Source organism: Nomascus leucogenys, chromosome 25 (assembly GCF_006542625.1).
Source record: "Nomascus leucogenys isolate Asia chromosome 25, Asia_NLE_v1, whole genome shotgun sequence".
In the NCBI taxonomy this organism is placed as follows: domain Eukaryota; kingdom Metazoa; phylum Chordata; class Mammalia; order Primates; family Hylobatidae; genus Nomascus; species Nomascus leucogenys.
The window spans coordinates 14,424,163-14,450,688 of NC_044405.1; the positions used below are offsets into that span (position 1 = coordinate 14,424,163).

General features: G+C 38.0%; 1 protein-coding gene across 1 annotated transcript in view; it reads right to left on the reverse strand.

Moving 5' to 3' along the window:
* The window catches only part of LTN1 (listerin E3 ubiquitin protein ligase 1), a 65,691-nt gene that overhangs the window by 32,000 nt on the left and 7,165 nt on the right, over positions 1-26,526 (reverse strand). The window contains exons 4-12 of the mRNA XM_003263815.4: positions 25,195-25,425; positions 22,796-22,848; positions 21,308-21,488; positions 11,422-11,595; positions 10,656-10,846; positions 9,578-9,713; positions 6,450-7,259; positions 5,944-5,985; positions 604-793 (exon numbers count right to left, since the gene is read on the reverse strand). Of these exons, the coding sequence (XP_003263863.1) occupies positions 604-793; positions 5,944-5,985; positions 6,450-7,259; positions 9,578-9,713; positions 10,656-10,846; positions 11,422-11,595; positions 21,308-21,488; positions 22,796-22,848; positions 25,195-25,425 (2,008 nt within the window). The remainder of the gene's footprint in view (positions 1-603; positions 794-5,943; positions 5,986-6,449; positions 7,260-9,577; positions 9,714-10,655; positions 10,847-11,421; positions 11,596-21,307; positions 21,489-22,795; positions 22,849-25,194; positions 25,426-26,526) is intronic.

Below are 26,526 nucleotides of genomic sequence, written 5' to 3' on the forward strand. Positions count from 1 at the left end.
AAGTTTGCTACACTGAAAACCCTTTAAGTCATGAGTCAACTTTATATGAGTTTAAAAAAAAAAAAAACCCCTTTACAATATAGAACTAAAAATATTAAATATCTTCCAAGTCATGGTATGAAGAGTAATAAACAATTAGGGTGCTTACAATATTAAGATATGTAAATGAGCTGGGTGCAGCGGCTCATGCCTGTAATCCCAGTACTTTGGGAGGCTGAGGCAGGCAGATCACCTGAGGTGAGGAGTTCGAGACCAGCCTGGCCAACACAGCGAAACCCCGTTCTCTACTAAAAATACAAAATTTAGCCAGGCATGGTGGCATGCACCTGTAGTCCCAACTACTTGGGAAGATGAGGCATAAGAATCACTTGAACCCAGATGTTGTAAGGCAAGATCACACCACTGCACTCCAGCCTAGACGACAGAGGGAGACTCAGTCTCAAAAAACAAAAAACAAAAAAAGAAAAGGAAAGGAAAAAAACATTTGAATGAATAAGTCCTGTTATTTTCAACCAATAACACGTAAGCTGAGCCCCATGGGATCCCCCACAAAGGTGAAATGGATTATTCCCCATTAGAAAACAAAAGCCATATTTGTCCTACCATTTTTAACATGTTGGGATAATACCAAGCTTAGAAGAGTCCATCTTTCTGAGAAGTGAGATTCTGAAGATACCCTGGATTCCCAGTCCTCATTACAAAGACAATCTGCCAAGTTGACCAATTTCTCACCAAGGATATCGCCTTTGAGCCAAGGAGTTACTAAAGCATGTTTATCTGAACTAGAACATGCCTAAAACCATAAAATTAAAGCAAAGATTAACAGCAAGATCAAATACTCTCTCTGTCCAAAATATTACTTGTACCATATTACTATCCCTTTGTTATCATGGCTCCAATTCTATCCCCCCTCCTCCTCCTCCTGAAGTTCTAGGAAGACTGGTATCCTCCCTGTTCCCCACTAAGCCTGGATGATGTTCACTTCCATGCTTTGCTATGTTACCTTCCCAGCCATAAATATTCCCCCACCCCCTTTTTTTTTTTTAACTTAAAATCCCATCCATTCTTTGAAAATCAGTACAAATCCCACCTACTTTATGGAGTCTCCCCATCCACTCCAGCCCACAATGATCACTGCTTTTCTCTGAATTTCTAAAGCACTTACTGGATTGTATAATTATTTAAATGTTTCATCTGTGTATATCTTGTCTTTCCAATGAGATTGTAAGTTCCTTGAGAGTAGAGACTGTCTTAAACTTCTTTGATACCTGCTATCAACACTGTAGATATGTTCAATGAATAATGAATAAACTTTGAAGATAGATTTATAAATGCTCTATAAATTTTTGTTCATTAATTTTGCTAAAATTAAAGAACAATTAATGTATAATAATGGTAAATTACTTCAATATGAACAACGGGATTTATTTCCCCAAATTCTCTGATATAGAGTTACTAGGGCCAGATATCTGACAGCAACTTGTTTATTTTCATGAGGTGGGGAGGCAAGAAAAAAAAAACTGTAAATCCACCCCTAAAGCATGCTGATCCATGTTCCCAGAGCTTCTTTTGCTTTAAGGGCTGAGAAGAAAGGAATTTGCAACTTGGTTCATTTCAAAGCAATCTGGAAGAAAAAAAAAAATCCAAGTGCAGATTGGGTAGTGCTTGGAAAACTTTATCCTTTTATTTAAAAATTGTAGGTAACCAGAGCTTATATTTTAGTCCAAGCTTTATCACTAACTAGCCTACAACTTTGGACAAATCTTTTAATGAATGTGGGCCTATCTCCTAATTTGAAAGCTGGAAAGATTAACTTAGAAAATCTCTAAGGTCCTTTTCTGGTTCCAAAACTCAAATCTGTTTTTTAATTGATGGTTTATTTAAAAGATGACTTTAAGACCAGCCTGACCAACCAACACGGTGAAACCTTGTCTCTACTAAAAATTCAAAAATTAGCTGGGCATGGTGGCAGGTGCCTATAATCCCAGCTACTTGGGAGGCTGAGGCAGGAGAATCACTTGAACCCAGGAGGCAGAAGTTGCAGTGAGCCGAGATGTTACAACTGCACTCCAGCCTGCTGGGCAACAGAGTGAGCCTCTGTCTCAAAAAAAAAAAAAGATTTTAAGACTCTGCTCATAAAGTATTAAGGTTCCATAAAACAAGAAAAACTACTTTAGAGTTTAGATGGCTGTGATACCTGCTTTCCCAGTGTAGTTTGCTAAGTAAAACCAATCTATTCTGCAGAATCCTGGTAAACAAAATAAACTTCTGAATAAAATGCCTCTTGAGTTAGCAAGATAAGAAGTTCAACATAATGTACAGGCATACCTCATTTTATTGGGCTTAATATTTACTGTGCTTTGTAAATGCTGCAACTTTAAAAATTGAAGATTTGTGGCAACTCTGCATTGAGCAAGTTTATTGGCACCATTTTACAACAATATATGCTCATTTTGTGTCTCTGTGTCACATTTTGGTAATTCTCACAATATTTCAAACTTTTTCACTATTATGTCTGTTATAGTGATCTGTAATCAGTGACTTTTGATGTTATGATTGTAATGTTTGGGGGTGCCACAAACCATTGCCATATAAGAGGGCAAACTTAATCAACAAATATTGTGTGTGTGTTCTGACTGCCCCGCTGACTGACCATTCCCTAATCTCTCTTCTCTGTCCTTAGGCCTCCCTATTCCCTTAGACACAACAATGCTGAAATTGGGCCAATTAATAACACTACAATGGCCTCTAAATGTTGAAGTGGAAGGAAGAGTCACACATCTCTCACTTTAAATCAAAAGCTGGAAATGATGAAGCTTAGCAAGGAAGGCATGTTGAAAGCCAAGAGAGGTGGAAAACTAGGCCTCTTGTGCCAAACAGCCAAGTTGTGAATGCAAAGGAAAAGTTATTGAAGGAAATTAAAAGTGCCACTCCTGTGAGCCCAAGAGTAATAGAAAGTGACACAGACTTACCGCTGACATGGACAAAGTTTTAGTGGTCCAGACAGAAGATCAAACGAGCCACAACATTCCCTTAGGCCAAAACCTAATCCACAGCAAGGCCCTAATTCTCTTTAATTCTGTGAAGACTGAGAGGTAAGGAAGCTGCACAAGAAAAGTCTGATGCTAGCAAAGGGTGGTTCATGAGGTTTAAAGGAAGAAACCATCTCCACAGTACAAAAGTACAAGGTGAAGCAGCAAGTGCTGATATAGAAGCTGCAGCATGTTATAAAGAAGATCTAGCTAAGATCAGTAATGAAGGTGGCTACACTAAACAGATTTTCAGTGGAGGTAAAACAGTCACATACTAGAAGAAGATGCCATCTAGGACTCTCATAGCTAGCAAGAAGTCAATGCCTGGCTTCCAAGTTTCAAAGGACTGGCTGACTCTCGTTAGGGGCTAATATAGCTGGTAACTTTAAGTTGAAGCCAATGCTCATTTCTCATTTTAAAAATCCCAGGGTTCTTAACCTTACGCTAAATCTATTTTGCCTGTGCTCTGTAAGTGGAATAGCAAGGACTAAATTAGAGCACGTTTATAGCGCGGTTTATTGAATATCTTAAGCCCACTGTTGGAAAAACGAAGGAAAAAAAGAAAAAAAATTCCTTTCGAAATATTGCTACTCATTGACAATGCACCTGGGTAACCCAAGACCTCTGATGGAGATGTACAAGGAAATTAATGTTGTTTTCATGCCTGCTAACACAACATCCATTCTGCAGCCCATGAATCAAAGAGTAATTTTAACTTTCAAGTCTTATTATTTAAGAAATACATTTCATTAAGCTACAGCAGCCACAGACAGTGATTCCTCTGATGGATCTGGGCAAAGTCCATTGAAAACCTTCTGGAAAAAACTCACCATTTTAGATGCCATTAAGACATTCATGAACCAAGGGAAAAGGCTAAAATAGCAACATTAATAGGAGTTGAGAAGTTGATTCCAACCCTCATGGATGACTTTGAGAGGTTCAAGACTTTAGTGTAGGAAGTAACTGCAGATGTGGAGGAAAGAGGCAAAGAACTAGAATGAGACATGAAGCCTCAAGATGTGACTGAAATGCTGCAATCTCATAATAAAATGTGGATGGATGAGGAGTTCCTTCTTACGGATAAGAAAATGGTTTCTTGAGGTGGAATCTACTCCTGGTGAAATGCCGTGAACATAGTTGACATGACCACAAAGGATTTAGAATACTACATAAACTTAGATGATACAGCAGTGGCAGGGTTTGAAAGGATTGACTCCAATTTTGAAAGAAGTTCTTCTTTGGGTAAAATGCTATCAAACAGCATCATATGCCAAAGAGAAATCTTTCATGAAAGGAAGAGTCAATTAATGCAGCAAACTGCACTGTTGTCCTTATTTTAAGAAATTGTCACAGCCACTCCAGCCTTCAGATACCACCACCCTGGTCAGTCAGCAGCCATGAACATCGAGGCAAGACTCTCCATCAGCAAAATGATTACAACTCGCTGAAGGCTCAGACGATCATTAGCACTGTTTAGCAATAAAGTAATTTTAAATTAAGACATGTACATTGGTTTTCAGATATAATGTTATTGCACACTTAATAGACTATAGTGTACACATAACTTTTATATGCACTGGCAATCCAAAATACTTGTGTAACTTGCTTTATTGCTGTTGTCTGGAACTGAACTTACGATGTCTCTGAGATATGCCAGTATGAACATATCTAATGAAAGAAGCTGCCTAGCTGTAAGGAGATGAGGAGGCTAGTGAGTCATGGAAGCGCAGGCAGCAAACACTGGCTAGGAACTTCCAATCACTGCTCAGGAAGAGGATTTTCTTCCACACAGATGTGAGTATTTGCACTTCACGGCAGGTACATTCCTAAGTTGGAAATGGATACATTAGTCTACTCTTATCAAATTATTTGCACCCCCTGCTCTGAATCAAGGCTTATCAAGGAGCTTTCTGATTATTTAGCTCTTCATGTAACTTGGCTGCAGGAAGAGAAGGCACTAGATAAACTAAGGTAAATAGTGTGCCTGATAAGTCATATTCCTCATTGAAAAATAATAAATATTCTGTATTTATTTTGTAAAAATAAAACTATGGGGAAAATGGGGAGTTACTATTTAATGGATACAGGGTTTCAGTTTTGCAAGATGAATTAAGTTATGGAAACTGCACAACGATGTAAATATACTTGATGCTACTGAACTGTATATTTAGAAATGGTTAAGATGGTAAATTTCATGCTATGTTTTTTTTACTACAACTTAAAAAATAGAAAAAAACTTGCAAATTCAAGAGTTAGCTATGAAAACAGAAAAATAATTTGAAAATGCTTTAAAAAGGAGTAAGAATTTCAGGTAGCTAGTCATAACATCTCTACAGTTGGAAAAGAGTTATAACATTTACATCCTCATTAGGAAAGAATACTTAAGCCATTTTGAAAATTTATAAATTGTTTATGTTCTTTCATTTCTTTTCATTATTCTTACCACTAATTTTCTTAGTCAGTGGCAATCACACAAAGACTGGAAGATTTTTATTTACCTACACAGTGTTCCAGAGTAGAGAAAACTTAATTTTCTCATGTGTTCTACCCAAAGCTAGAACCACCAATCCATTTCTGCCGTAGAAAAAGTAACTAGGATAAGAGCAGAAAGTTGTAGCTTTAATTAAAAGATAATAAAATGTTTAAATCTGCCTTTGTTACCTTCTAGGAAAGAAACACTGGATTTTCCAGAGCCTGTTCATTTTTCCCTAATATTACCAACCAGAAAAATACTACTACAGGAAAAGAACAAATATCTTCCCACATTATAGGAAGAAAGTTATAATAATGAGGAAGTTCTCTAACACAGAACCTGACTATCTGACCATATTTATTGTGTGACTAGGACTATGGTTATAATATTTCTATTCCCATAAATACAAAAAAAAAAGAAAAAAAATCCCTAAGATACCTTTTCAATAATCTTAAGAAGAGAATTCCATTTCAAGTCCACCTGAAAAAAGAAAAAGAGTTAGAAACAATCTGCTAGAGCAACTTTTTGTTTGAGATGGGGTTTTGCTATGTTGCCCAGGCTAGTCTAGAATTCATGGGCTCAAGCCAATGTCTCACCTCAACCTCCTGAGTAGCTGGGACTACATGCATGCGCCAACATGCCCAGCTAAAACTTTTAAAAAGTAAATGAAGTACCCATGTAACCAATACAAAACTAAAATGTTCTTATTCAACTTTTTAAATGTATAGATTAAAAGAATTCACCTTTTAATTACAAGTATTTGTCACCCTGGTAATGCTGAACATCTACCCAGCAGCCCTAGATACTTCCCAAATCATGATCAAGAATATATTGCTTGTCCTTAAATAGACACTTACAGTGAAGAAACAACCAGAAAACAATATGCAGGCTCATTCTACTCATCTATTATTAAAATAGTTTGAAAAGATATACAACAGGAATACCTTGGTTAGATCATCCAAGACTTTTTTTCTTTCCATATCATTGTCACAGCACCGGAGAGCACTGTACAAAATGTCCACCAGGAAACCAAAATCCTTCCTTTGATCTTCATTTAGCCAACCTGTCAGTTTCTGGTATAAAAACTGCACTGCAGGATTTTTTTGTGCAAGCTTGGCTATTTCAAGAGGTTTGGCTTGGACAATACTCTGTTTTTCATCACCAAGTAGCATTTTAAACACTCGGCTTGAAGAAAAGGAGTCAAGCAGAGTAGAAAGAAACCTTAGATGCTGCTCTGACTTTTGTTCATTGACATAATTAATACTTATATCTGCGAGTTTACAGACTAAGTCTTCCAAAGGTTTTTTCCTTAGAGGAGACAAAAGGCCTGAAGAGCTATGAGTGAGAGAAGGTTCAGTTGTTAATTCCCAGCCTTCAATGTTCTCTCCTTCTGAAGATAGACATTTTTCATTCTCTTTATTGCTTTCAAGTATCTCATCAGCAAATCTAACCTTACCATTTTTTTTTTTATTTGACTTCAATGAGCTCTTCGGCTTCTGAAGCACCTGTAATAGGTTAGATACACCCAAAACGGACTCAACATCAGCTTCTGGCTCATTGATTTTCGCGACACAGATCTCTGACAGTCTTTCCCAGAAATGTATCAGTACGTTCTCCAAGTTGTGAGCTGTTTTTTCATCTTTTTCCATGTCTGCTTTGGCTTCCCAGGAACTTAGAGTTTCTGCTAAATGGTTAAATAGCTGCCCATGTTGCAACCCTGGGTCTTTGAGAACTGCATCAATAAAAGGGATCAACTGAAAGAAAAGGCAGAATATCATAAAATATATATTTGGTCTTCAACCCCCATCTCCTGGCACACAACTCTAAAATCCTTGGAATCTCCAAAGTGATATTATTTTGTAAGCTAATGGATTGACTGATGGCTGGCAGCACCTATATAGCAGGATGGGGGCTGATCACCAGAAAGATCAAAGCAGGATTAAAGGGCTAGAACTTTCAATATCTCCCCAACCTCCAGGAATAGAAAGGCAGCTAAAAGTTAAGCTGATCACCAGTGGCAATTACTTAATCATTCATGCCCAGTAATGAAGCCTCCATAAAACTGCAAGAAAGGGAACATTCAGGGAGCTTTCAGATAGCTGAACATGTGGAGGTTCCTGGAGGGTGGTGCACCCAGGGAGGGCGTGGAAGTTCTTCGCCCCTTCCCGTATCTCACCCTGTGCATTTCTTCATCTGTATCCTTTGTAATATCATTTATAATAAACTGGTAAATTGTTTCTCTGAGTTCTGTGAGCCAGTCTAGCAAATTAAGCAAACCCCAGGAGGGGGTCATGGGATCCCTGATTTAGATGTATAGCTGGTTGGTCAGAAGCCCAGGTAAAACAGCCTGGGGCTTGCGATTGGCATCAGAAGTGGGCAGCGGTCTTGTGGGACTGAGTCCTAAGCCAGTGAGATCTGACACTATCTCCAGGTAGATAGTCAGAACTGAATTGGAGGACACGTAGCTGGTATCTGCTGAACTGACTGCTTGCTGGGTGGGGAGAAATCTCCACATATTTGGTCACAGAAGTCTTCCGTGTCGATTACTATGATGTGAGAGTAGAGGAAACACTGTTTTTTCCACCCACAGAAGGTAAAAAATATAAAAGTTCAATTTTCAAGAGAAATAAAATGTAAACAAAGTATTTATAAAACACCACAAAATTTCATATTTAGTAACTGAAAAACATAAATTTTCCCCTAGAACTCTGAAAAAGTTAGCCTAAAGATCCCTTTCATATCATATAAGAGCTTGATGATTTCACCTCAATTATTCCTTTTTCATGATAAAACTGACTGGGATTCTTGGTCATTAACAATCTAGTTTTCTTTGCATCTTCTGGATTTAAGTGTTTTGCTTTTCTGCCTTAACCATAGGCAAATCTAAGATATGAGACTATAAGTCAATATGAAAGATACCTAGGACCCACAGAGTATGGAATCCTATTTCCTAAATTACAAAAATAAGGGTAGAGACATCCTAGGATCTGGGCTTCTATAATCTCACTAATTTCCTACTGTGAAGAACCATATTCCATAATCTTCTCTCATCTCTGGTTCTAAAAGCCAAGCCAAACTTACACAAAGCATAATTTGAGTATTTTAGAACTAACAAGATGATTGCTTCATGATTTATTTAAACTTACTACAAAAGATCATAAATAGCAACTTCAAAATTCTGCTTTGCATTACATCTTTTTTTTTTTTTTTTTTTTTTTTTTTTTCTGAGATGGAGTTTCGCTCTTGTTGACCAGGCTGGAGTGCAATGGCACAATTTCGGCTCACTGCAACCTCCGCCTCCCAGGTTCAAGCAATTCTCCAGCCTCCTGAGTAGCTGGGATTACAGGCATGTACCACCACACCTGGCTAATTTTGTATTTTTAGTAGAGATGGGGTTTCTCCATGTTGGTCAGGCTGGTCTTGAACCCCCAACCTCAGGTGATCCACCCACCTCGGCCTCCCAAAGTGCTGGGATTACAGGCGTGAGCCACGACGCCCAGCCTGCATTACATCTTTCTAAAACAGGGTTTTTACAGGCCAGGCGCAGTGGCTCACACCTGTAATCCCAGCACTTTGTGAGGCCCAGGTGGGTGGATCACCTGAGGTCAGGAGTTCTCAACCAGCCTGACCAACATGGTGAAACGCCATCTCTACTAAAAATACAAAAATTAGCTGGGTGTGGTGGCAGGTGCCTGTAATCCCAGCTACTTGGGAGGCTGAGGCAGGAGAATAGCTTGAACCTGGGAGGCAGAGGTTGCAGTGGGCCGAGATCCCGTCATTGTACTCCAGCCTGGGCAACAAAGAGCGAAACTTCGTCTCAAAAAAAAAAAACAAAAAAAAAGGATTTTTGCATCCAGACACTGATTAGTTTCTTAGGTATCATACCATGCTAGCAACTGAGAGTATAGAATTTTTACTTATCTGGTCAGAAATACACATTACTCAATTGGTAAATTGAAAAAATAAAATTTTTACAAGGAAGGCTTATTACTGAAAATGGCAATAAGACACAATGAGCTTGATCCTATATAATCAGTATACAAAGACATTGACGACTTTTACATTAAGATACCTGATCATTGATGAGCATCTGTTCAATCTCTTCCTCACCTAAGTTTTGCTGCATTATAAAACGTAAGCATTCAAAAAAAGCAGATATTACTGCCGAGGACTCTGAAGAGCTGGTTTTAGTTCTCTCTGTTGACAGCCTAAGAAATAATTAATAACTGGATTACTCTTTCATGAAAAAGAAACAAGAACTCAGAATTATCAAAATAAAGACCTCAAAAAGGCATCATGACAGAAGAAACATTTTTAAAGCAGTTTCTTAAACTACAAATTAAATACCAACGAAAATACATATAGCCCAATGAGAATATGAACTTAAAAACTTTCAAAAAGTTTTTCAAAAAATGTATCAGTAAAAAATAAAAATAAGAGAATATTTCCTTTTTCTTCTTTTTTTTTTTTAGAAATAGTGTCTTACTATCTTGACCAGGCTGGTCTTGAACTCCTGGCCTCAAGCAATCCTCCCACTTTGGCCTGTGCTAGGATTACAGCTGTGAGGCACCACGCCTAGCTGAGATATTAATTTTCTATTCATGGACCAATCCACCTGCAAATTCAAGATAACTTATTAACCAAATAAAGATAATGGTGTAGTAAAAAAAATTTGTAATCATTAATAAAATGATGTAACTTCTAAGTTCAACAAATGTACTGAAACAGTTTTTTTAAGTGTGAATTTAAACATCTACAGTAGTTAAAGTTGTGGAAGTTTTAAAAATTTCACTGGCTAATTTTCTGCATTTAGGCATTTGTATTTATCAACATAAATAAAAATTGGCTTCATGTGTCTGTGGTGCAATTGGTTAGCACATTCTGCTGTTAAAAAAATGGCTAATTTGAAAAATAGCCTAGTTGACCTATTTCCAACTAGGAGCTTTACCTTATTTATCTAACTTCCTGCTGTGTGCTACCACTGAAGTCTTGAACGTATTCAAGAAAAAAATAACAATTGTAATTCTCTGAAAACTTTAAAAGTATTTAATGAATAGTAAAACAACTTGGAGAAATCTAAGTAAGAAAGAAAATGAGTATAAAAACAGGAAAATGTTTTGTTTTAAAAATCAAAAATTTAAATATCTTACCCAGCAACTAGAGACGTGAGGAAATTTTTGAAGAAATACAACTTTGGATGTGTGATGGACTGAGGGAGCTTGCTGATGAATGGCAGAAGGTAAGGATATATGACAGTAGCTAGACCCCGACCACCTTCACGAATCACAGTTGATAGCTTGGGAAACACACTCTTTTTTGCATTTACATGAAGCCAACAGTCCTAACCAAACAAAAGATTATAGTAGTAATTAGAGATCATAAACATATTTTCTCAATTAAAAGAGAAAACATATAGGCTCTCAAAAAGAAAAACCAAATATTTTACCTAAAAAAAGTCAAAATCTTTCACCACCATTAAAAACTAAAACTGAAATTATAAATGTATTACATATAATGATCATATATTCGACATGCTTACAAGACAGTATTGATTAGAAATAATTATTTAACTTCTATTTCTATAAAAGCTGCTTTCTAAAAGGGACAATTATATTTCAATCTTCATTATATTTCATCTTAAATATAAAATTCAGATATGGTGACTGCACTAGGCCACATAAGGTTTAAAGAATAATTAAAAATGGCAAAACAAAATAAAATAAAAACTCTATGCCATTTTAGTCACTTTAAGATTTATGTCAAGTTTAGATTATTTTATTTCCAAGAAAGCATTTTCCCAGTACGTTTTGGATATTCTTATCTCATAGGTTCTCAGTCATATGATACCTAAGGGTTCTAAAATACAACTAAAAGACAAGTATTCCTCAGTGTACCAAATGTGCCTCTCTTACATACCTCAATCGTTGTAAGTGTATAGAGTACAGCTTCCCAGAGAGCTGGGCAGACAATTGGATCACTGTCATCAATGCTAAGTAGAACTGATGGGCTCACTTTGGATGCTTCCTCTTTCATCAACTGTGGAATGCGCTGGCACAATGCAGAAACTAACTCAAAATAAGCTGAGCGAATCTAAAAGAATGCAAAGCTGAATTAAATTAAAACCTAGTAAAACTTGATAAGATTTTTAATTTATGATTATAGTAGATTATTCACACTAACCCTCCCACTAAGAAAACTAAAATAGGTAGAAAAAATACTTTTTAAAATCTTAAAGAGTATGAAATGGCTGAAAAGGCATAAGGAATTACCAAGGCAAAAGTGAAGGCTGAAAGAATTAATTCAACTTTCTCTTTCTTTGACTGAAGCAAACACAAATCCTCTTTAGTAGCAGAAGCCTTCATTTGGGGCCTCCATTATAGCCAAACAAACAGAAAATAAGACACCATGAGCAATAATCAGGAGAAATAAAAGATCTGAGACTTTAAATCTTAGAATGATCAGTCACAAATTCTATAATACAATGCTTATTATATTTAAAGGAACAAAAGTTTTAAAAAACTTGTAGGAAAAAGGATCCCGGAAAAAGTAGAGCAGATCTGAAAAAGATCAAGCACAATTACTAAACTAAAAATAATTAAAATTTAAAGCTCAACTCATAGTTTAAGAACAGTGCAATGGTCTGAATGTCTCCCTCCAAAATTAATATGTTGAAACTTAATCACCAGTGTGATAGTCTTAAGAAGCGAGGACTCTAGGAGATGATTAGGTCTTGAGAGCACTACCCTCATGAATAGGATCAGAGGGCCCTTACAAAAGGGTATGAGAGACCACGTTTACTCCTGCCATGTGAGGACACAGCAAAAAGGGGCCATCTTTGAAACAGAGAAAGCAACCCTCACCAGACACTGAATCTGCTGGCACCTTGATCTTGAAATTTCCAGCCTATAGAACTGTGAGAAATAAATTTGTATTATTTATAAATTACTCCATCTAAGGTACAGTTTATCCCTTGGTACCTGCAGGGGATTGCATCAAGGACATCCCACCCTCCCACCCCACACATATATCAAATTCTCAGGAATTATATAAAATGTCCCTGACATAAAATGGCGTAATACAGTTGGCCCTCCATATCCGCAGGTTCCTCATCTACAGTTGATTGAATCCACATACGCAGAACCTGCAGATATGGAAGGCTGACTGTATTTTGTTAAAGTAGCCTGAATGGACTAAGAGAGCTGGAGGTTAGATACAAATAAGAGAGAATCAGTGAACTAGAAGACCGAGCAAAAGAAATTATCCGCAAAGCATCATGGAGAGACAAAAAGATGAAAAACAACAAAGAAAACATAACAGACATAGAGGATACAGTGAGGTTTAATATCTATTTAATCAGAATCCCAAGACAAGAGAACAATGAGGAAATACCTAGTGATAATAGCTGAGAATTTTACAGAGCCAATGAAATACACCAAGTCAAAGATTCAAAAAGCCCAACAAATCCCAGGCCAGATACATAAATGAGATCCACACAAAGACACATTATGCAACTGGGAAAACACAAGGAGAAAATCTTAAAAGTAGCCCAAGGAGAAAGATAAACTACCTTCAAAAGAAGGACAATAAGACTGATAGTTAATTTTGACAGCAGTAATTTAATCAGAAGACATGGAATAGTATCTTCAACACAAAAATAACTGCCAACATACAATCCTGTACTCAGCAAACATGTCTTTCAAGAATGAGGATGAAGGCCAGGCATGGTGGCTCACGTCTGTAATCCCAGAACTTTGGGAGGCTGAGGCGGGCAGATCACTTGAGGCCAGGAGTTCAAGACCGGGCTGGCCAACATAGCAAAACCCCATCTCTACTAAAAATACAAAAATTAGCCAGGCATGGTGGCACATGCTTGTAATCCCAGGATTTGGGAGGCTGAGACACAAAAATCACTTGAATCCGGAAGGCGGAGGTTGCAATGAGCCCAGATTGCACCACTGCACTCCAGCCTGGGTGACAAAGCAAGACTCTGTCTCAAAAAAAAAAAAAAAAAAAAAAGAATGAGGGTGAAATAAAAACACCTTCTGACACAAAGCAACAAATATATAGGCAAATCTAAACAAAGATTGAGAGTATAATATTTTGTGAGATTTAAAAATACATACATATTTAACCCCACAAAATATTTTATGTATATTTTATATAAAATATTACCAAATCAAAGTTAGCAAAGTATTTTAAAAGACATGACATTTAAAAAGACAGCAAACTTCTAGCTATGCTGAGAAACTTTGATCATAAAACATCAGAAAAAATCAAGAAAATTTTGCTTTGCTTAGAAATCAAGCATTCATTCATGAAACAAACAAAAACCATAAGGACTGAGCAAATTGTAAAACATTATTCTAGAATGCAAAAGACCTAAGATAACCAAAAGAATTTTGAAAAAGAACAAAGTTGGAAGTTTTCAACACAATATAAAACATTCATAATCAAGTGCATGGTATTGGGTGTAAGGATAGACATACAGATCAATGGACAGAACAGAGTCTAAAATTAAAGTTGTACATATACGGTCAAGTGAATTCTGACAAAGATGTCAGAGTAAGGACGGGATAGTCTTTCAGCAACTGAATACTACATAACCAAAAAATTAATTTTAACTCTCACCTTCAGTTTATATGCAAAAAAATAACTCTAAATCCACTACACGGAGCTAACCTATAAAACTACTAAAATAAAATATAGAAAATCTTTGCAAACTTAGGCAAAGATTTCTTAGATAAGACATCAATCTATTAACTGGCGATTCAAATAATAAAAATAAAAAATAAGACATCAAAAGCACAACCATAAAAGAAAAATGATCAATTAAACTTCATCAAAATTAAAACATCTACTCTTCAAAAACACTAATGTAATTAAAAGGCAAGCCACATACTGGAAGAAATCATTCATCATACTTTTATCTGACACATACTTCTACTCAGGATAAATACAGCACACTTGCAACTCAAAAATAACCAAACTGCAATTTTAAAATGGACCAAAAAATATGGATGAGTGAGAGCCCAATATATCAATTCTCCTAAAAGGAGGCTCCGTGGATAAAACACACACAAAAAACAACTACCTGAGGACTCTGGAGACTGAAATACAGATGCATTTTAGAAGAGAATCAAAACTGGGAGTAAGTGATCCACGAAGATTGACATCCCAATTTTTGCAGCTTTGCCCAAACATGACTGTGGTCGCCATCACAAAGGCACAGGACCAGCTACAACTTCAGTAGAAAGACTGACATCTTTCTGGCCAGAGGAACTAGAAGAACCAGGAAAGAAGGCCAGGATAATGTGGGATGATGCAGGAGAGTGATGGGGGACTCTAGAAAGGAGAGGGCCACAGAAAGGAACCCCTATATTCTGTATTTTAACAGCCTAAATCTACAGCTTATCTCTGAACCATGCATGTGCACTCCACCATGCCCAGCTAATTTTAAAATTTTTTTTTAGAGATATGAGTCTAACTACGTTGTGCGAGCTGGTCTTGAACTCCTGGCCTCAAGTAAACTAGAAGCAGCTTAAAGCTAAAACAAGAAATGAACTAAGAGCTAAGCCATTTCCCACCACAGGCATAATGGTTTGGTATGGGTCTAATGAAGTTAACTGCCTGCTAACAAAAAAAAAATACCCTTTGGATAAATATAAAATAATCCAGTCTCCAAAACATAACATTCACAATGTCCAGTATACAATCTTAAATTACTCAACATACCAAGAGCCACAAAAATGTGGTCTCATCACAAGGAATAAGACAGTTAACTGATGTCAACCCCAAGATGACCCAGATGTTATCAGACATGGATTTTAAAAAGCTATTAAAACTATACTCAATAAGGCAAAGGAAAATACGATGAGGATGAATGGGGAAAAATACACAATTTAATCTAAGAAACAGAAAATATAAAAAAAAGGGGAAGTTCTAGGAATAAAAAATATATGAAATAAAAATAAGCAAAAGATTACAACAGACACCTCCAAAAAGAAGATATACAAATGGCCCATAAACATATTAAAAGATATTCAACATCATTAGTCATCAGGGAAATGCAAATTAAAACCACAATGAGAAACCTCTATTCCAGAGGTCAGTAAACATTTTCCATAAAGAGATAGAGAGTAAATATATTAGTGTTTGCAGGCCATGTCGTCTCTGTTGCAACTACTTAGCTCTGCTTTATAGAAGTAAAGTAGCCATAGATAATACATAAAACTATTTACAAAAATAGATGTTTCCCTCGTGTCCATGGGGATGAAAAAAACAAAAACAGATGTGCCAGATTTGACACACGAGCTATTGCAATCCCTGATCTCATACCCAGGAGAATGACCTAAATTAAAACGGCTGACAATATGAAACATGAGGATATGGAGCAACTAAAAATCTCACACATTGCTGGTAGGAGTACTACAACTTTAGAAAACATCTTTGTAGCTTCCTATAAACATATACTTACCATATGACATATCAATTCCTCTCCTTAAGAAAGATAAAAACATATGTTCACACGAAAACTGTACAAAACTAAACAATAAAATGGACTGCTGATATATGCAACAACATGAATGAATCTTAAAACATTACACTAAGCAAAAGAAGCTAGATAGAGAGTAATGTCTAGCTCCATTTATATGAAAGCATAGAAAAGACAAATCTAATCTGTAGTGATGGGAACCGAATCAATGATGGGAGGCAAATCAATGAATGATAAAGGCAGAGGATGACTTGGAAGGACAAAAGGAATGCATTTTGGGTAAAAAAAAAAATGTTCTATTTCTTTATTATAGTGGTTATATGGGTATATATACATGTAGACAGGTGTATATATCTATCAAAACTTAAACTGTAAAAATGGCTGCATTTCACAGGACTGTGTGCAAATTATACTTCAATAAAGTTGATTTTTTTAGAATTATTGTAGGATATTTTAAAGTACCCAAATAAATTGAGAGAGGCTGGGCATGGTGGCTCACACCTGTATTCCCAGCACTTTGGGAGGCCAAGCCTGGTGGATCATTTGAGGTCAGGAGTTCGAGAACAGCTTGGCCAACACAGTGAGACCCTGTCTCTACTAAAAGTACAAAAATTAGCTGGGCATGGTGGCATGCGCTTGTAATTCCAGCTACTTGGGAGGCTGAGGCAGGAGAATCACTTGAACCCAAGAGGCAGAGGTTGCCGTGAGCCAAGATCACACCACGGCACTCCAGCGTGGGCAACAAAGTGAGATTCTGTCTCAAAAAAAAAAAAATTGAAAGAGATGAGAAATTCATGGATAGGAAGACTCAACAACATAAAGGAAGCAAGTTTCTCCATATTGGTCTATAAATTGAGTACAACCCCAATTAAAATTCTAGTTAGACTTTTTTGAGAAATTCAATAAATGTACTGGAATTTGTTTTGTTGAGACAGGATCTCACTCTATTGCCTAGGCTGGAGTACAGTGGCAGCGCAATCAAAGCTCACTGCAGCCTCAATCTCCCAGGCCCAAGTGATCCTCCCACCATAACTTCCCAAGTACTTAGGACTACTAGCACTCCCCACTGTGTCCAGCTAATTTTTTTACATTTTTTAGATGGGGTCTAACTATGTCATGCAGGCTGGTCTCAAACTCCTGGCCTCAAGTCATCCTCCCACCTTGGCCTCCCAAAGGTCTGGAATTACAGGCATGAGTCACCATGCTCAGCCCAAATTTACTGAAATTTTTATGAAAGAATAAAGTTCTGGCCAGGTACAGTGGTTCATGCATGTAATCCCAGCACTTTGGGGGCCGAGGCAGGTGGATCACTTGAGGTCAGGAGTTCGAGACCAGTCTGGCCAACACAGCAAAACCCTGTCTCTACTAAAAATACAAAAATTAGCTGGGCGTGGTGGCAGGCACCTGTAATCCCAGCTACTCGAGAGGCTGAGGCAGGAGAATCACTTGAACCCAGGAGGTGGAGGTTGCAGTGAGCTGAGATCGTGCCGCTGCATTCCAGCCTGGGCAACAGAGTCAGACTCTATCTCAAAAAAAAAAAAAAAAAAAAAGAATACAACCCAAAAAATGTGACTAACCTGAGCAGGTATTAGGACATATCATAAGGCCAGGCACAGTGGCTCATGCCTGTAATCCCAAATGGGAGGCTGAGGCGGGCAGATCACCTGAGGTCAGGAGTTCGAGACCAGCCTGCCCAACATGGTGAAACTCCGTTTCTAGTAAAAATACATAAATTATCTGGGCATGGTGACAGGTGCCTCTAATCCCAGCTACTCGGGAGGCTAAGGCAGGAGAACAGCTTGAACCTGGGAGGCGGAGGTTGCAGTGAGTTGAGACTGTGCCACTATACTCCAGTCTGAGTGACCGAGTGAAACTCTATCTCAAGAAAACAGCCTGGCCAACATGACAAAACCCTGTCTCTACTAAAAAATACAAAAATTAGCCAGGCGTGGTGGCGGGCACCTGTAATGCCAGCTATTCGGGAGGCTGAGGCAGGAGAATTGCTTGAACCTGGGAGGTAGAGGTTGCAGTGAGCTGAGATCGCGCCACTGCACTTCAGCCTAGGTGACAGAGTAAGACTCTGTCTCAAAAAAAAAAAAAAAAAAGACATATCATAATGTCATACTGACAGTGGCACTGGTATAACAAGAAACAGAGACCAATGCATCAGAACATAATTTAGAGGCAAATTTCTGAATGTATTTTTTTTTAAATAGGTTCCTGCTCCTCCCCCAGGCTGGAGTGCAGTGACACAATCATGGCTCGCTGCAGCCTTGACTTCCTGGGATCAAGCGATCCTCCTGCCTCAGTCTCCAAGTAGCTGGGACAATAGGGGTGTGCCACCATACCCAGCTAATTTTTTAATTATTTTTTTCTAGAGACAGGGTCTTGCCATGTTGTCCAGGCTGGTTTGGAACTCATAGGCTCAAGTGACCCACCTGCCTTGGCCTCCCAAAGTTCTCGGATTACTGGCATAAGCCACTGTGCCCAGCAATATATAAGAACTTAATGTCTTGTAATGGCATGACCACAGATCAACAGGGAAAAAAAATAAACAGTTTACTAGGTAATGTTAGGAAAACTGACTCACCATATATGAAGAAAAATGTAACTAGATCTATACTTAACACCAAATGAAAAGGTAGATTATTGATGAAGTAAAGATTTTATATGAAAGGTAAAACTGCATATAAAGCCTACAACTATAAAGCTAAAAAATTTAAAATATAAGAATATCTTTATGACTTAAAGGTGGGAATAGCCTTCATAAGGCAAAAATCAGTGGCTTTGATCACATCAAAATTAAGATTTCTTTCTGACATAAGACACATGGGACAGGTGACAGAATGGGAGCTTTTTTGCATTGCCTAAAAATGACAAAAGATAATCTGTCATGAGATTAGAATTTTTAAAAAAGACAAAAAGACTAATATTTAGATTATAAAAGGGACTCCTGCATAAAAAGAAAAAGAGAACTCCAAAAAAGGAAAAATGAACAAGAAACACAAAAACGCTAAAAATTCTTGAAGAGATGCAAAATCACCAATAAGGAAAGTAATTCCAATTAAAGAGAGATATCACCTGAATTCCTATTAGGCTGATGAAAATTAAGCAGCTGAATGTTGCCTACTGAAGGCTAGAATATAAGGTTATGTAGTAGCAGCTGAATGCTGCCTTGTGATGGCTAGAATATAAGGTTATGTAGTAGCAGCTGAATGTTGCCTAGTGATGGCTAGAATATAAGGTTATGCAGTATAGGAGTCATCATGTGGCCGGGCGCGGTGGCTCACGCTTGTAATCCCAGCACTTTGGGAGGCCGAGGCGGGCGGATCACAAGGTCAGGAGATCGAGACCACGGTGAAACCCCGTCTCTACTAAAAAATACAAAAAATTAGCCGGGCGTGGTGGCGGGCGCCTATAGTCCCAGCTACTCGGAGAGGCTGAGGCAGGAGAATGGCGTGAACCCGGGAGGCGGAGCTTGCAGTGAGCCGAGATCGCGCCACTGCACTCCAGCCTGGGCGAAAGAGCAAGACTCCGTCTCAAAAAAAAAAAAAAAAAAAAAAAGGAGTCATCATGTATTGATGGTTGATTCTAGAGTAATGCAGCCATTCAGGAGAGCAATCTGGCACTATTTTAGGAAATTAGGTATGCACACACTTCACTGATTCAGCAATTCAGATAATTTCTTAAGATCCAAGGACACATGAATGAAGATGTTCATTGCTGCATTACTTGTGAAGGCAAGGAGTTGGAGGCAATCAGGATCTATCACTGGAGGAATGGGCAGGTTAAATGAATAGGTACATGCAAACTTCTGAATACTACAAGGCAGGTAGAAGTCATGGATCAGATGTACATGCAAGAACATGAGGGATCTTTTTTGAAAAAGCAATGAAGAAAAAGTAATAAATGGAATAAAATATAACAGTATCATTTATGTGAATTAAAAACTCAAGCACACACAAAAGCACATTTTTCAAAAATACAGTCAATCCTCACAAATCCCATGTTTGCCAATTCACCTACTTGCTAAAATTTATTTGTAACCCCAGAATCAAAACTTGCAGTGTCTTAGGCCGGGCACGGTGGCTCACACCTGGAATCCCAGCACTTTGGGAGGCCGAGATGGGTGGATCATCTGAGGTCAGGAGTTTGAGACCAGCCTGGCCGACATGGTGAAACTGTCCCTACTAAAAATATCAAAAAATTAGCCGGGCATGGTGGCGGGCACCTGTAATCCCAGCTACTTGGGTGGCTGAGGCAGGAGAATCACTCAAACCCAGGAGGCGGAGGTTGCAGTGAGCCTAGATCGCGCCATTGCACTCCAGCCTGGGTGACAAGAGCGAAACTCCATCTGGAAAAATAAACAAAAAACTTGCAGTGTCTTGCAGTCATTTGTGGACATGCACAGAATGGCAAAAAAATCTGAGTCACCCACGTGCACATTCCCAGCTGAGGTTGAACAAGGCGACATTCCCTTATTTCAGCTCTCATACTGTAAACAAGTGTCCTTTTCACAGTATTTTTTCAAATTTTTGTGCTTTTCATTTGTGATTTCATGTTTCAAATGGCCTCCAAGGAGCAGCACTGAAGTGCTGTCTATGTGTCTAAGCACAAGAACGCTATGATGTGCCTTACAAAGAAAATATGGGTTAGATACACTTCATCCAGGCATGAGTTTTAGTGCTGTTGGCCGTGAGTTCAACGCTAATGAATCAATAATAGCAATGGAAAAAAGCTGTCTTTAAACAGAAACACACATAAAACAAGGTTATGTACTGGTTATGTCAGTTATCAACTGACAAAAATGCTGTGAATAGAAGCTCACAAGAACCTAACCCTGTATTTCCCATAAGGGCAATGCCTCAGTATTCACTAAGTCAGTATTCATGATGAGTTTATAGAAAGTAACTACTAAGAATGATGAGAATCAACTGCACAAACAAAAGCACATATATTAAACATATTAGACCAGTCAGCCAGTGAAAGTAGAGAATGGAGACAGACATAGACAAAAGGGAAAAAATAAATTAATTAAATGAGAAGAGACTTGCGCACACCAATTTTAAGGTGCTATGAACAAAGGAGTATGGTAATTCATACTGATAATTCTAAATCTGAGGCCCAAACTAAATAAAAAAGTAAAAACAGAGTAACATTCTAGTAAGAGAGGTAATTCAGTAAATGAATAGCCTACCACAGAGATGTGCTTGCAGAGTTCTAAGTATAAACAATAAACATAAAACATAAACTAAGAAGATGGGGGTAAGGAATCAGAGAAATGTCTTCAGACAAAAAAGATTAACATACCTGAGGTACACTGTGTTTTCCATACTTCCAAAACTTATTCTGTGATAAAAGAGACTTAAATTTCTCCTCCAGAGAATCAAGCTCATTATCAGGTAAAAGGCAAAGCAATTTCTTTAATGCCAATAAGGAACAAGTTACAACCCGGTAGAATTTAGCTTCTCTTTCTTCCTCTGGAACAGTTCTTGATATAAAACAAAATAAATATATTAAAAAATTTAGAATTAGCCAAACTACATATCTGGTGGTCCTATTTAAAACATTTTATCATTAAATATCTACCAAAGTTGCTTTATTTCTGTCTTCGACTTCCCCTGTGCCAATGTCCCTCAAAATGTAAACATACAAAGAAATTGAATCACATACTTTACTACTAATACGAGGTGAAAGTAGATGAAAAGCTAAGGCTTGCAATAAGTCAGAAAGTACACCACTCTCAGTAGCATGCACAAGGGTGATCCCAGGGAATGGATATCAAGCCATCTAAGACTATTTTCCCTCAAGGACTCTTAAAACTTTACTTAGAATAGCCCGGGCGCGGTGGCTCACACCTGTAATCCCAGCACTTTGGGAGGCCGAGGCGGGCAGATCACGAGGTCAGGAGATCAAGACCATCCTGGCTAACACGGTGAAACCCCCGTCTCTACTAAAAAATACAAAAAAAATTAGCCGGGTGTGGTGGCGGGCGCCTGTAATCCCAGCTACTCAGGAGGCTGAGACAGGAGAATGGGGTGAACCCGGGAGGTGGAGCTTGCAGTGAGCCAAGATACTGCCACTGCACTCTAGCCTGGGCGACAGAGCAAGACTCCGTCTCAAAAAAAAAAAAAAACTTAGAATATAAAAGTAAACAAAATACTTTACTACTCTTTCAACAGAACTATTTATATTCTTCAACCATGTTCAACCAGACCTTAAAATACTTCCTCCTACAACTGTCAAAAAGTAAATGCAGGAAACATCTCTTTCTAATACAACCAAATGTGTAGCTCCCAGGTAATTCAAGTTAAATAGCAGGACAACTTGCAAGTAAAAGCACTTAATACAGGATCTCACATATGGCATTATGTTATTTTCATCTCTACATATATTATTCCTTCTTTTTAAAAATGTCACATTGGGCCGGGCCCAGTGGCTCATGCTTGTAATCCCAACACTTTGGGAGGCTGAGGCGGGTGGATTACCTGAGGTCACGAGTTTGAGACTAGCCTGACCAACATGGTGAAACCCCGTCTCTATAAAAAATACAAAAAAATTAGCCAGGTGTAGGGGTGCATGCCTGTAATCCCAGCTACTCAGGAGGCTTAGGCATGAGAATCACTTGAACCCAGAAGCTAGAGGTTGCAGTAAGCTGGGACTGCGCCACTGCAATCCAGCCTGGGTGACAGAGTGAGACTCTGTCTCAAAAAAAAAAAAAGTCACATTGAAATCATCTGATTACTTAGGAGTGAAACAAATCCTTAACATGAGTTACAATGAAACAATACAACTTACTGTGGGTCACTGAGTGTATCAGGTGTTTCTTTTATAAGATGATCCTGAAGCACCTACAAAGGGGGGAAGGTACCAAAGCCTTTGGTTTTACTGAACTGTCAATGGTGAACAGATAGAGCCTAGTTAAATAAAATCCATTGTGAAAAATCTCCATAAACCTCATCTTACCTAAGAGCAGAATCAAACAGCGAAAGTGAAAGGTTTGAATTTTACCAATTTTTCTTTTCCTATCAATTCCCAAGGTTAGCTGCTTTAGATACTTCTGCCCCATGCACCTATAAATACTCCTGACCACTTGTTCCTCCATTTCTCTTGCACACAGCAATGAAGTGAATGTGAATCTGGGAGAGAAAGTAGGCTCTGCTTTCCTCTCCCCTCTTTCTGTAAGCCTGCTTGCCCACAAAGAACGCCATACCTTATGCTCTGCTCCATCACAGAGGAAGGTATGAGGTTTTCAAATATGAGGAAGTCTGTTTCCTCCTGGGGTGCAGGGCAAGGCAGTCCACTGTTCCAGTAACTGCTTTATCAGCAATAACAATAACTAACACTTACTGAGCTTTTGCATGTGCCAGGTATTGCTTTGAGCACATTTTAGGCATTAACTAAATTAATCCTCATAACTCCATGAAGTACAAGTTAATTCCTGCTTTATAGATTACGAAATGAAGGCACAGAAACTTGCCCAAGGTCACACACCTAGTTGCTAGCTGATGGCAGTGGGACTAGAACCAATGGTGTGACCCAGAGCCCACGTCTTATAGACAGTATGATATACTATCTATAATGCTGACATTTTGATTTTCATTTGCCTAACTCAGCTCTCTAATACATGGGTTTGGAATTTGAGACAGTTCATTGCCAAGAGCTGTAATGAACGGTAACATAGCCAACTAAAGGGAAAATAAAATGGAAGAAATAACCCATATGTTCAATGATTAGTTATCCATCCATGACAAAGCCAAGAACAAATTTATTTTTTAAAGCCTATGAAGAGCCAAATTAGTTGTCTCAAAATCCATTTCCTAAAGCTCTTAGTGTCCAAACTCATGACACTTCACTCTTATAACATTTATAACTTGGCATTTTAAATCAACCAATGATTCTTACGTTACAGATGGGTTAGAGAACTCCATTTGAGCATATGATTAAAGCTACAAACCCTCTCCCTAGAAAAACATGTGTGCTACACCTGAGAAATGAAGAATGGAAGAACCTAAATGGGGTACTAGAATCAAGTAATGTGTCGGGGGGTGCTGGATGAAGAGATTAGGTAGGTAAGCAGGGACCAGATCATGCAGAGCCTTGTATGTCAAGACAAGAAATTTGAACTTAAAGTGTAATGGAGAGCCACAGGAAGGAAGGCTAATTGAAAGGAGGAAGGAAAGCAGGGAGAGAAGGTCAGATGGAAGTGTTTAAGTAGGGTTATACAGAGGGTGTTGTGGAAACATAGGAGTACTAAATAAGGCAATAAATGCAAGCATAGATTTTTTTAAAAATTATCAATTCCCTCCTCACTTCTACTTCATCTACTTTTATTTCTCAATATAATTCTAACAACTTTGTTGTCTGGTTTTTCTAGTCCATATATTGGGAATAGCAAATGAAGGGGGAAGAAATGAGACACTGCTAGAAACAGACACACTGAAAGCCACAAACAGGTATGGCTGGTAACTTTTTATGAGAAAGTTATGGCAAAAGTGTTGGCCCAGTGTGGATAAACTTTATCTGATAATGGGAGTATAAATTTGTTTGGCCTTTTGACGGGCCATTTATCATTATCTACAAAAAATTTTAATGTTCTTATCCTTTGGCCCAACATATGTTTACTAGAAGTTTTAGTAAGTATCACTCCCACAAGGGTAAAAAGAGATCTACTCAAGAATGTTTACTGAAATAGCATTCTTTATGATAAAAATTGGAAAAACAATCCAAATGTATATTAATCTAAAAAGAGTTAAATAAACTACAGTATATCCATGTATAGTAATACCAGAGAGCCAATAAAAAGAAAAAGACACCAAGTTAGATCTATATATCTATATATCTATATATAGATATATAGGTATGGAAACACGAGAGAAAATAATTTTAGATTTATTTTTAGATATATTGCTTGTTTAGATTATATAAAACATGTCTACTTTTTAAAAATATAATAAATTAAGACTTCAAAATTAAAATGGAAAATTTAAATACTGTAGAAAGATCCAGTCCAAAATGCTAATTTTGTTAAAGATCCAAAATGGTTATTTAACTAAGCAGAATTTTAAAAAGGCAACCTTCAGTTTGAAATACTATACTTCCTCATTCCCCTACAATCCCAAGTAAAAGAGCTGTCATTATGCTTATAACCCTTAAATACTTAAAAAAAATTGATTCAGAATGATTCCAGAACTTACACTTGTAATTTCATCCTTACAAAATGCTATGGCTTCAGGTTGCTTGCTTGGAGGAAAAGCCGCTTCAAATGCATCTTTTGCTGCAAACGCAGCTGGTGTGTAAGTATCACACTGAGCCATTAGCCAATATCCCATTAAACTTTTTAAGTAGGGAGCCAACTGTTTCTTTACTTTAAGGATAAGTTTTTCAAAAGCTTGTTGTGTGGCTTCTCGGACCCGACGGTCATGATCCTATTAAAAATATAAATGTGATTTAAAATAGCTCTAGCCCATAAAAACAACCACAGACATTTCTGGATATGCTATAATGACCCATTACCAAGAATTCACCTATGTATTAAGCTAAACTGAAATCATTTTTTTAAATCAATAATTTGGAGGTTTTTAAATCAGAAACTATGTAAAATAATTTATTAATTTTTCTTTCTCCCCTTCTTCCAATGAGATAGGATTGTATTCAAGACAGATTCAAAGTTGGGCCTTGAGGCCGAGCCTGGTGGCTCATGCCTATAATCTCAGTACTTTCAGTGGCCGAGGCAGGCGGATTATTTGCGGTCAGGAGTTTAAGACCAGCCTGGGCCGGGCGCGGTGGCTCACGCTTGTAATCCCAGCACTTTGGGAGGCCGAGGCGGGCGGATCACGAGGTCAGGAGATCGAGACCACGGTGAAACCCCGTCTCTACTAAAAATACAAAAAAAATTAGCCAGGCGTGGTGGCAGGCGCCTGTAGTCCCAGCTACTCGGAGAGGCTGAGGAAGGAGAATGGCGTGAACCCGGGAGGCGGAGCTTGCAGTGAGCCGAGATTGCGCCACTGCACTCCAGCCTGGGTGACAGAGCAAGACTCCGTCTCAAAAAAAAAACAAAAAACAAAAACAAAAACAAAAAGACCAGCCTGGCCAACATGGTGAAACCCCATCTCTACTAAAAATACAAAAAATTAGCGGGGCATAGTGGCACACACCTGTAATCCCAGCTACTCAGGAGGCTAAGGCAGGAGAACCACTTGAACCCAGGAGACGAGGTTGCAGTGAACAGAGATCACGCCACTGCACTCCAGCCTGGGTGACAGAATGAGACTCCGTCTCAATTAAAAAAAAAAAAAAAAAAAGTTGGGTCTTCAATAATTAAGCAACTCACTCTCATTATTCTGCAGCAAATATACAGGGAATAAAATCACTGTCAAAATTTATTAAAACTGGAAAGCACCTGGGTAATTCTCTAGTAACAACCTAATTTCTGAAAACAGACTTCCTAAATGTTCTTCATAACCCAAACAATCCAATCTTTTTTTTGTTTTTTAAAGACATTGTCTTGCTCTATTGTCCTGGCTGGA